Source organism: Liolophura sinensis, chromosome 8, assembly GCF_032854445.1.
Source record: "Liolophura sinensis isolate JHLJ2023 chromosome 8, CUHK_Ljap_v2, whole genome shotgun sequence".
Classification (NCBI taxonomy): Eukaryota; Metazoa; Mollusca; class Polyplacophora; order Chitonida; family Chitonidae; genus Liolophura; species Liolophura sinensis.
The window spans coordinates 25895966-25908018 of NC_088302.1; the positions used below are offsets into that span (position 1 = coordinate 25895966).

Here is a 12053-nt window from a genome sequence, read left to right on the forward strand (position 1 = left end):
GTCCAAAAATGTACACAAGTTTTTTTTTGTCCACAAAGTACATGTATAATGTAAGATTGAGAACAGTAAACAGACATTTAGTGTATTGTACACATGAAAGACTGAAAACAGGAACACATTCATCTCCTGGTATTATTTATGCTAGATATACACTTGTTTGTAGTATGGTACAATACCCCTTATTGTATAAGTAGGGGCTCTCTGTGGCCAAGACCCTTAGCATGCCAGCACTAAGGACAAGTCCCAGGAACATGTGACAAATGCAGTTGCAGTAATTTCAATTCCGGCTGGCTTCCTCTCTGGCAATACAAACATGTATGCGTGGGAAGGTTTGCCAGCAATATGCGGATGGTTGTGGGTTTCTCCGTGAGCTCTGAAAGGTTTCTTCCCACCATAATGGTGGCTAATGTGAAATGTTCTTGGGTAAAATGTTCTAGATTTCGGCATGAAACACAAATCAAATAAATAAATATATTGTGTAAGTGAAATATGCTTGTGTGCTGCATGTGCTGCATATTTAAGACATGATTCAGGTTGTCATACTGTTCTACTACTGAATAGATCAATTTAACCTCCCTATACGCATGCACAGTCATATAGTACACTGTACAAGGTGAAAGTGTTTGATGGAGCAACCAGATGAGCCTTAATAATTCTGGTAATGTTTGCTGTAATGGACTTGTTTATTTGCCCTCCAGGATCAGAAGGGGAACCAGCTGTATCTGGGCATTACACACCAAGGGGTCCTTACATTCCAGGGGAACAGAAAAACACACCAGTTCAAATGGTACTCTCTACTCTGTAATAGCTTGTCTATATGAGCCGATTTAATAGCTGAATAATCTCTACTCTGTAATAGCTTGTCCATATATGAGCCTGTTTAATAGCTGAATAATCTCTACTCTGTAATAGCTTGTCTATATATGAGCCTGTTTAATAGCTGAATAATCTCTACTCTGTAATAGCTTGTCCATATATGAGCCTGTTTAATAGCTGAATAATCTCTACTCTGTAATAGCTTGTCTATATATGAGCCTGTTTAATAGCTGAATAATCTCTACTCTGTAATAGCTTGTCCATATATGAGCCTGTTTAATAGCTGAATAATCTCTACTCTGTAATAGCTTGTCTATATATGAGCCTGTTTAATAGCTGAATAATCTCTACTCTGTAATAGCTTGTCCATATACGAGCCTGTTTAATAGCTGAATAATCTCTACTCTGTAATAGCTTGTCTATGTATGAGCCTGTTTAATAGCTGAATAATCTCTACTCTGTAATAGCTTGTCCATATATGAGCCTGTTTAATAGCTGAATAATCTCTACTCTGTAATAGCTTGTCCATATATGAGCCTGTTTAATAGCTGAATAATCTCTACTCTGTAATAGCTTGTCCATATATGAGTCTGTTTAATAGCTGAATAATCTCTACTCCGTAATAGCTTGTCTATATATGAGCCTGTTTAATAGCTGAATAATCTCTACTCTGTAATAGCTTGTCCATATATGAGCCTGTTTAATAGCTGAATCTCTACTCTGTAATAGCTTGTCTATATATGAGCCTGTTTAATAGCTGAATAATCTCTACTCTGTAATAGCTTGTTTATATATGAGCCTGTTTAATAGCTGAATAATCTCTACTCCGTAATAGCTTGTCTATATATGAGCCTGTTTAATAGCTGAATAATCTCTACTCTGTAATAGCTTGTCTATATATGAGTCTGTTTAATAGCTGAATAATCTCTACTCCGTAATAGCTTGTCTATATATGAGCCTGTTTAATAGCTGAATAATCTCTACTCTGTAATAGCTTGTCCATATATGAGCCTGTTTAATAGCTGAAAAATCTCCACTCTGTAATAGCTTGTCTATATATGAGCCTGTTTAATAGCTGAGTAATCTGGAGTAGTTTGGAGGCAGACCTTAATACTTTAATGTATGTCATTTTACGTAGACATTGCAGTGCCTTTCGTAATAAAAAGGCTACGTTTTCAACCTTTAAGTAAAATCATGGGGATATCTATAAAACTGTTAAAACATTTCTTGTGCGATAGGGCAATCTGACACTGTCAGTATACATGTCTGGACTGAGTGTGCAATGTGTGCAAATGTATTTAAGTTCAGTCATGTGAAGTTTTAAAGCATCTGTAAGCTTAATACACATGATTACCATTATACAGTAGTATCTGACTAACACATGTCTGTCTACCATCTTGCCAGGTCTCAAATTCACCGCATTGCTTACGAGGGGAAAATGTTCATCGTACATGTGGCAGCCAATGAGGTAAGAAACAGTCAGCCTACCTCCCCCACCCTCCTCCCCCTTCCTCGAGTTTCTTTCCGTTTCCAGCTATTTTGTAACTAAGGGCAACAAGTAAATTTGCGAAAAATTCCATAGCTATATATAGAACTTATAAGACCATCTGAAGGTCACTGCTGTCTTCCACGAATCAACCATGTCAGCCTGTACTTGTTGGCATGTGATGCCTTGTGCATTTGTTTGAGTGTATCCGTTGGCAACAGGTACATATATTCAAGGTGGAATATCTCCGTGGGAAAGCCAGGGCTACTTCACCCAGACAGGCTCTGAGGCTGCAAGTCATCAGCCGAGCAACTTTTGTCTGCGTTGTATTATTCTATGATGTAAAGGGCGCAGCTTAAGAAAACAAAGAAAGATATGAGGAGCAGCAAGAGCTGTGTACAGTGTACCTGGGTTTTGGGGCTTAACCAGTTGTGGGCTGAGTGAGTGAGTGTACGGGGATTGGTATGTGCGACGGGGAGTGCTATGTGGGACGGAGAATAACAGCAGCATTATCAATCATTAGAGCCAGATGAGGATATAAACAACCAAGTCTCAGCTATACCCACTGTCTTTACCCAGTAAACAGTTGTCTCAACTTCCTTAAGCCCTGTATAAACCCATGTCACCTTGAAGTAGTGTAAAAAAAAAAAAAAAAAAAAAAAGTTTTACTTTTCAAACACTCAAACACATGTATTAACACTCCAGCATGGTGCTTAAGGCTAGAATTGCAAAAGCACACATTAGTAGTAAGCTTGTTAAGTATTTTTGCAGTTAAGCTAAGTATAAATAACAAACTTCCTTGTTTGTATGCAATAAATCCCACAGCCAAAGGTGGTACATATGTTAGGCCAGTATTAAGTAATGTGTTATTAAATGCATTTAGTGTATTGAGAATATACAGATGTATAATTCAGATAAATTATTTTATAGATAAACCTGTATTATTTCTGATAATCTTAACGGATTGTTAGATAGGCTATAAACATGAACTCTCTGGTACAAATATGCCAATTCCTGGCAACATGTAAATGTGCCAATTCCTGGCGACATGTAAATGTGCCAATTCCTGGCGACATGTAAATGTGCCAATTCCTGGCGACATGTAAATGTGCCAATTCCTGGCGATATGTAAAGGCGCCAATTCCTGGTGACATGTAAAGGCGCCAATTCCTGGTGACATGTAAATGTGCCAATTTCTGGCGACATGTAAAGGCGCCAATTCCTGGTGACATGTAAAAGCGCCAATTCCTGGCGACATGTAAATGCGCCAATTCCTGTTGACATGTAATTGCGTGTGAAAAGGTAGACAGTGTATAAACTTTACATGTGTAGTGTTCGTGACTTTGTATTCTACTTTGAACTTCAGCCATCGGCTAGTACATCTTGTACTTGCTTGGTGTAAATTTCCTTGTTTGAAATTTACAAATACCCTAATTCTTCAACCTTTTTGCATATGACAGCAACGTTCAGTGGAATTTGTTGACATTTTTGTTTTGATTTTGGAATTTCAGGGCTTTACAAAAATGTATAATTTTATCAGTCAACACGGGAATATGATAATATCTTCAGAATATACTTGAATAAACACCTTGCATATGTGCAAAAAGGTTGAAGGTTAAATTACAGTATACATTTATCATGTTCAAATCTCTACAAGGTGTGTAATATCTGGGCGAAAATTTAGCTCTGAGTGCGAGTTGTGTGATGAGTGTTTGAATGTTGTGAGAGTTGACATTAACACATAACATGTGTGACCATAAATCTTTATATAAAGTGATTGTGTGACTTTTTATCTCCTGTACCAGACTGGTGATGATTGGATCAAAGTGCTGTGTGCTTATACTTACTATATTTTGTAAACCTCTTGTTTTTTTGTTTTTTTTCTTTTTTTTTTCTGTGTTACTAACCCATTCCAGGATGAAGCTCTGAAAAATTCAAAGAAAGTAAGTTTCTGTGTCTTTCCACCTTTCTTTTCAAATTTTGGTGATTGTACACAAATAACTGGTTTTTTTATATTGGGTGTTTGCACGTTTGTTTTTCTGCATACTTTTCTGTGATTCTGATATATACTCAGGCATGATATGTTGTAAATGCCTATATTTGTGCACAAGCTGAATACATATTGTACTACAGTTGTTAGCTAGAGTTCAGATATTAACAGCAAATATAATCAGTTCTACTGATTAGGTTTATACAGTATTTAGTGCTTACAGCAAATTTTGAACCATAAACAGCTTATGCTCATGTACTCTTTAATGTGTTGATGGTACTTTAATATGCAAAACAGTAACATTTTAGCTAATGTTGTGAGACCTTGTGGGTAGACTTAGAATTTAATGTCATCAGACATGAAGTTATTAAGCCTTCGTGGCGGCTCAGGTTATTAATCTTGGTTTGAAAATGTGTGGCCATATTGTTTTATTATGGTTTCCCAACATGCATTCTCCAGTTGCTCACTAAGTTTTTCTCCCACAGCTGGCAGACATGCTACACACTGCTTTGTTAATTCATCAAGCTTCATTGCACAATCCAGTGGGCGCCTTTTCCTCAGGCTGCTTATATGTTGTTCACTTGATCAAATTTGTGCAGTATTAAGAGCTTTAATATTTGACATGCACATCATTTTATGCCCAATACATATGTGCTTTTACATGTTTTTTTCTTACACCCCCTGGTCCTTCCCTTTTCTCCATTTTTACAGTAGTTGCATTTGCAAATGTTGAAGTATTTTCGTTATATTTTTGTTTGGTGTTACATCTGATCAAATCAGTCTCAGTATTGTTTTTGCGTCAAGCCCTTAATGAAACCATCAGATTTGACTCACGAATGCAATGTCAGATTTGATGTTGATTTTAGTCAGGCCCAGCATGTCCTCCATGTGCAGTTCGATGCGACTAAAACTGACTACAGTCTCATATTCTGGGTGTCAAATCTGGTGTTGGTCTCAAACCATTTACATGTATAGGCCATAGCCATAACATGTACTGGGTGTCCAGTCTCATTCATTAGTCATGTTTGTAGGCCATAACCATCACACATGTACATGTATCTTGTCTCAAACCATTTACATATATAGGCCATAGCCATAACATGTACTGGGTGTCCAGTATCATTCATTAGTCATGTTTGTAGGCCATAACCATTACATGTCCATTGTACATGTATCTTCTCTCAAACCATTTACATGTATAGGCCATAGCCATAACATGTACTGGGTGTCCAGTATCATTCATTAGTCATGTTTGTAGGCCATAAGCATCACATGTCCAATGTACATGTATCTTCTCTCAAACCATTTACATGTATAGGCCATAGCCATAACATGTACTGGGTGTCCAGTTTCATTCATTAGTTATGTTTGTAGGCCATAACCATTACATGTCCAATGTACATGTATCTTCTCTCAAACCATTTACATATATAGGCCATAGCCATAACATGTACTGGGTGTCCAGTATCATTCATTAGTCATGTTTGTAGGCCATAACCATCACATGTCCATTGCTCATGTATCTGTTCACCCAATTTAGTTTTAGATAGAGCAACCTCATGTTCACTGTCCACTTCTAAGTTTATCCACAGCCATCACCTATTTTCTCTGTCCAGTTATAAGTCACAGTTATCACATGTTCGTGGTCCCCAGTTAAAGGTAAAAACAGTCCTAGTTTGTGAATAATGTTAGGCAGCCTTTGATGATGTCAACTTACTGATTGAACTTGAAACTCCCTTATTTAATCATCATGACAAACCATGACAAGAATCCCGTGTTCAGTTTTAAGTGAGTTTAGTTATAGCCATCACATGTTCTGGGTTTCCAGTTAAAGCCAGCTTCAGCATAGCCATCACATATTCTCTCTGTGCAGTTTTAATCCAGTTTAACCACATTTATCAGATATTCTGGGTGACCAGTTTTAGGCCTGTTTTAGTCATAGCCATCACATGTCCTAGATATCCAGTTTAAACCAGTTCATCATAACTATCACATGTTCTGGATTTTCTGTTGAAATCAGTTTCATCAAATCTTTCACATGTTTTGGGTGTCCAGTTTAAGTTAGTTTCATCATAGGCATCGCATGTTATTGGTGTCCAGTTTACAGGTACATGCGAGTCAGTTCATCATAGCTATTACCTGTTCAGGGTGTCCAGTGTAGACCAATTTCATCATAGCCATCAGATGTGTTGAGAGTCCAGTTTAAGTCAGTTTCATCATAGCCATTACATGATTTGGGTGTCCAGGTTTTATAAGCCAGGTTCATCAGTCATCACATGTTTCAGGTGTCCATCGTAAGCCAGTTTCACAGTTTTCATCCATTTTTATCCATTTTCCATTTAAACCAATGTCATCACATATCTCACAAGACCTGGGCTTCAGTTTAAAGCCAGTTTCATCCCTATCCATCACATGTTCTGAGTATCCTGTTAAAGCCAGGTTTTCATCATAGCAACCAGATGTTTTGGGTGTTCAGCTTGAGCCAGTTTCATCAGAATCATCATGTTTTGGGTGTCCAGCTTTTATAAGCCAGGTTCGTTAGAGTCATCACATGTTTCAGGTGTCCATCTTATGCCAGTTTCGCCATTTTCATCACATGTTTCAGGTGTCCATCTTAAGCCAGTTTCACCATGTTCATAACATGTTTTGGGTGTCCACTTTAAGCCAGTTTCAGCATAGCCATCACATGTTCTCAGTGCCCTTGCTTTTAAGGGTCAAATCCATGCTGTGTTCTGTTTGTTTGGTATCATAACAGTATTGGGGCATAGGCTTCCATATCATCTGTGTCAATGTCCTGTCTGAGGTCAGTGCTAGGTCAGAGTGGTCATATGATAAAGTTGTCCCACATGCAGGTGTCAGGTCAGCTACATGTACATGTATTATACAGGAAGCCTGTAGAGTACAGACCAGGAGTGACTGTCTATCAGCTGTTATCTCTGACCAGATGCTAATTGTCCCGCCATAAACTCTTCACTGTTTGCCCTAACTCCTTATATTAAGGGTCCTGCCATAAAGACCTGTTTTATTTGGAGACCCACAGAGATGTGGTATGGTGAGCGGAATAACAGGTTGTAGCAGGTACTGGTACATTGTTATCTTGAGTTATTTTTCAAGACTTCATGAATCCACCCATGAGTTCTTGATTGGTTTGGCTTGATATATTTTCTTGGGTGCATGATCATTTGTTAATAATAAACACTACATATATGTACTAAGCATTTTATACAGACAGGGATATACATGTACATGTAATCAAGAGTAGTTGTTGAAGGGTTTAAACTGAAACAGATGTCTGGAAGGGTTATTCAGAAGTTAAAATTCTTGATCATCTTGGTGCAGTAAATTATGTTTATGACAAATTCATGTAATGGTGTTTTTCATCTTCCCTCACTTTTCTTTTTCTCATGTTGTCATGTTTTGTAATGTTTAAGTTTATTTTTCATCAAGATTTTTCATTGAAGTGCTTAATGTCTTAATGTCTAAATGTTTTATTCATACCATCCAAAATTTTCCAACTGTTTATAATTCAGCTGTGGATAAAGGAAATGCATGGTTTTTTTTATATGTACACTGGCTAATATGGCGGCTAAAATGGCACTGAGTGGAGAAGTTACTAATTCAGCAAGTGTAACAACAGCTTTTGTGGGCAAAATAGTTTTGAATATTCTGGGCTCTTCCCTGATCAAACTTCCCTGAGAAAGACTTCAGATAAAGTACTTGTTGAATTGTTATTTTATGTTTGTTGCAGCTATCAGCGTTCACATGTTCCACATGTGCTATTATCAAATGTAACTTTTTGTTTGTGTACACAATCTCAGCATTGTGTGTTATGCTACACAACTAAGGCATAATTTCCAGTAGATAGTACGTAATAATACACTGCTGTATATAACCTTAAAGGCTTGCCCCTATAGAGATTGGACTAGCCTGTGCTGTAGAGCTCCATGTGTCACTGTGAATGATATATTTGTTTCTCTTGTAGACCAGCTCCCGCTCAATGCTCTGTGGAGGGGGAAACATGGTAGAGCCTTCTCTCCTTTGTTCTCACCACCAGCAGCTCTAATGTTCATTTGTTGGATTTATTTTCTCTCAAGCAAATCATTTGGTGCTAGGCTCTTAATGTCCCCATATATCTATATGTGGCAAGCGGAATGATTTGCAGCTCACTTTTTTTTTTTTTTTTTGCCTCAAAATGATCCATTTATTTATCCACTAAGCTATTATTTATCCATAGCCCAGTAGTTTTACCCTTGTGTTTTTTTTTTGTTTTTTTTTTTTATTTTTTTTGTGTGCATGAAACTAAGAAGAGCTTATAATGACAAGTACATATAACTCATTGGTTTGTCGTTACTCACAATTTCTATCGGAGGCATGATAGGTTGGGATGGAAATCGATCAGTTACTTATCAATCAGCTATAAACTTGACATCCCTCATTGGTATTCAGATTATCGCAGTAATTCCTGTGATCCTCTTTAGCGATAATGTGACAGTTGTGAGTGACTTGGTCATCGTTTGTGTGTAAGTGCCGTGTTCCTGGATAAATCATCAAAATAAATTAAGGACAAAAGGACTCTATAGGACTCCAGTCTCTTGTAGTGTTTGAAGTGTGAGAGAATGACAGTGTACACTGTTTACAGCACTGTATGAACTAAAGTGTATAAGCACTGCTCTAAACTGCAACTTCAGTGTGGAAAGTTATGGCCTAACGGGCCCCTTTAATAGGGAGAAAACTGCACAGTACCAGTAGTTTGAATACGCACGTACATATGTCTAGGGGCTACTAGGAATGGAGGGATGGGGGGGCATACATTCTCAGTTCAGTTTCTATTGAATGTCATGCACTTTATAATACTTGTCTGTGTACTTCATGTATGCAGTCACGGTGACTTATAGGAGCCATATCTTTCTGGCATCTGAAATATGGATATTATCTATCATTACAAACAGCCTGTATTGCCAGTCAATTACTTATATCAGAAAATACCATATTATCCATGCATATATATATATATATATATATATATATATATATAAACTGTGGAAAGTGACGAAATAAAATTTGCTGAAGAACTTTAAGCTTTAGAACACAGCATTGGAAGTGAGGTGCATGTACACCGAACCAACCAGGTGAGTCTTGCACTCATGCCAAATATGCCAAAATGGTGTTTTGTGAAATACTACTCTGTGAGTCCCAGTAGTTAACAAACAGCACTTGGATGTAGCTATGGTAACAGAATTGCAAAAGATAATAGTTAGGGTGGCCTGGAGATCTCTGTGAAGCTTCTCCTCACTCTGCGTTTAGATGTGTACACGTATGTATTTTTTGTTTGTAGCACATTTAGAGACATTTATGTCCTGTAGAGTTTGCATGCCTCCTTTTTACATCCAGAATTTTGGCGCCTTCTTCGTTATCTTACCTGTGGTTTTTCTCCGGTAATTTATCCACAGTGTTTAAGTGTGTTGAAATGTCCTTCATCAGTTTAATTTCACCTTGTGGTGTCTAGCTTTACATGGATATCATCAGTTTAATTTCACCTTGTGGTGTCCAGCTTTACGTGGATATCATCAGTTTAATTTCACCTTGTGGTGTCCAGCTTTACGTGGATATCATCAGTTTAATTTCACCTTGTGGTGTCCAGCTTTACGTGGATATCATCAGTTTAATTTCACTTTCTGGTGTCTTGTGTTACGTGGATATCTGTGGACCTTGAACTGGAATATCTTATACTGCAGATTTTCTGCTGGTATAAATCCACCTAATACAACAAGTAAGTTAAAGGTTTATTCTGTACAAAGATGAGAAGACACTTGTATTGAGACAGAGAGACCACCTTGAAGGTAAAATTCACCCAAACCTGTGGCAACCGTGGGAAGAAGTAGACCTATATTACGCAGAATGATACCACAATGTTACACTACGGATCAAGCCAGACAACCATGGCCAAATTGAATGGACACATACGAGACCCAGGCTGCAATAATTGACCAATACCTCCAAAAGGGTATTGGTCCAACCATGTAGAGCGTTTGGGAAAAACATCGGCCAGAGTAGTTGAACGGATATATGAATTTGTGTTCATTCATTCTTTGCTTACTGTACATGTTGAATATAATTAGGGTTTTGTTGTGATCTGTACATGCATGCTTGTGGTACAGTGTCATAAGAGTTTTAATTTCCAGGTGGCTGGTTTTTTCTCCTGACCGCTTCCACCATTCTGTGAAAAAGTCTTTAGTAATGGTGTGAAATATTAACGAAAAAAAAAAAAGAAATAATGTATATTGGTGTTTATTTTAATAATACACTGAATTAAATGGAAAGGTTCACCTGACTACTATGAATAGAGAATTCTACTTGGGAATTTTCGCCTGCCACTTCACTGAACACCATTAAACAGTGTACTAATGGTTTGCAGCATGATGTTCACATTCGGTTTTACCGAGTTTACATTCTGTTTACTGATCTCAAGGGTTTCCCTTTTGGGATCCAGCCAATGTGTTTCCTCTTCGTTCTGAAGTGGAAATCTGTATCTTCCTGAGAGGTTTGTTTATATTGACCATAACTGTAGGTTTTTATACTAAACATTTTTTTTTTTTCATCTTTACCATTGTCCTATATACCCAATATAATTACTATTTAGCTATCAACATGCATTTATAAAATGGTCATGTTTATATAGCAATTAATGCCTGACAACATCTTTATCATTTATTATCTTCTAATTTGCAGCTGGCCTGTAACAGTACGCTCATATGTATCTAATTCCTTTATATCCTATTGTATCCTGTAGAATAGGAAGGAACCTAAAGAGAATGTGGTTGTGTATTCTATTGCTTCCTGTAGAATAGGAAGGAACCTAAAGAGAATGTGGTTGTGTATTCTATTGCCTCCTGTAGAATAGGAAGGACCCGGAAGAGAATGTGGTTGTGTAATCGTATCATGTTTAGTTTTGCTCACACCATAACTAGATTGCTTGATTTCTGGGGATTATCTACATATATAAACATTATTTAACCACAATCATGTAGTTGTATTGATATAACTAATATAATGTTTTGTTCTGGTATAAATATGATTTTGTAGATTACAGACTGAAGTAATGACATATCCATGTAAATCGTAGCAAGGCTTGGGATGTATATGCTGAAGTGCTGAACATTGTGTATTCTAAGCAAAGCTCTGCTATCACCAAATGTAACTTGACATGTTTAGTCAAGTGAACATTTGCTACTTTATGCATGAAACGTTTCTCTGAAAGTTACATATATTGAGATACAATTCAAAGCACTCAAAGCATATGTACACAGGTAGCATGAGGTTTTTTTTTTTTTCAATACTTGTCAGTTTATATTCGTTTGTAAGACAGTGGTCATGTTGAAGGATCATGCCCATGTAATGCACCATGGTACAATTATTGTGGGTTTATTACAGCCTGATTTGGACTGAAGATCTCTATTGCTAAGGTATTTACATACATGTTTCCTTAGGAAGCTTGAATAGAAATGTGATTCTGTGTAGACAGCTAATGTTAAATGTAAGCAGGAGAGTTAAAAGTTTTTGTCTCCTTTTCCTTTCAGAAAAACCATGCAGTAGGCTTTAAATGCCCAACAGTGCCTGCCTGTAAATATTTGTGGAAGTGCGCAGTGGAACAACAGCTCTTCTTTACGTAAGATTGAATATTTAAATGTATGCAAATTTACAGTGTGAGCATGCATGAAAACTTCTGAATTAGAGCAAATAGGTGTACTAACTGTGTGAATG

At 37.2% G+C, this 12053-nt stretch overlaps 1 protein-coding gene across 3 annotated transcripts in view; it reads left to right on the forward strand.

Annotated features, from left to right (window-relative positions):
- LOC135474119 (FERM domain-containing protein 5-like) overlaps window positions 1-12053 on the forward strand; it is a 46604-nt gene that overhangs the window by 25676 nt on the left and 8875 nt on the right. For 2 of the 3 annotated variants that reach the window (XM_064754137.1, XM_064754135.1), the window contains exons 8-11: window positions 699-787; window positions 2221-2284; window positions 4219-4245; window positions 11870-11958. In XM_064754137.1, coding sequence (XP_064610207.1) covers window positions 699-787; window positions 2221-2284; window positions 4219-4245; window positions 11870-11958 — 269 coding nt within the window. The remainder of the gene's footprint in view (window positions 1-698; window positions 788-2220; window positions 2285-4218; window positions 4246-11869; window positions 11959-12053) is intronic. The other variant, XM_064754138.1, reaches the window with a different exon arrangement.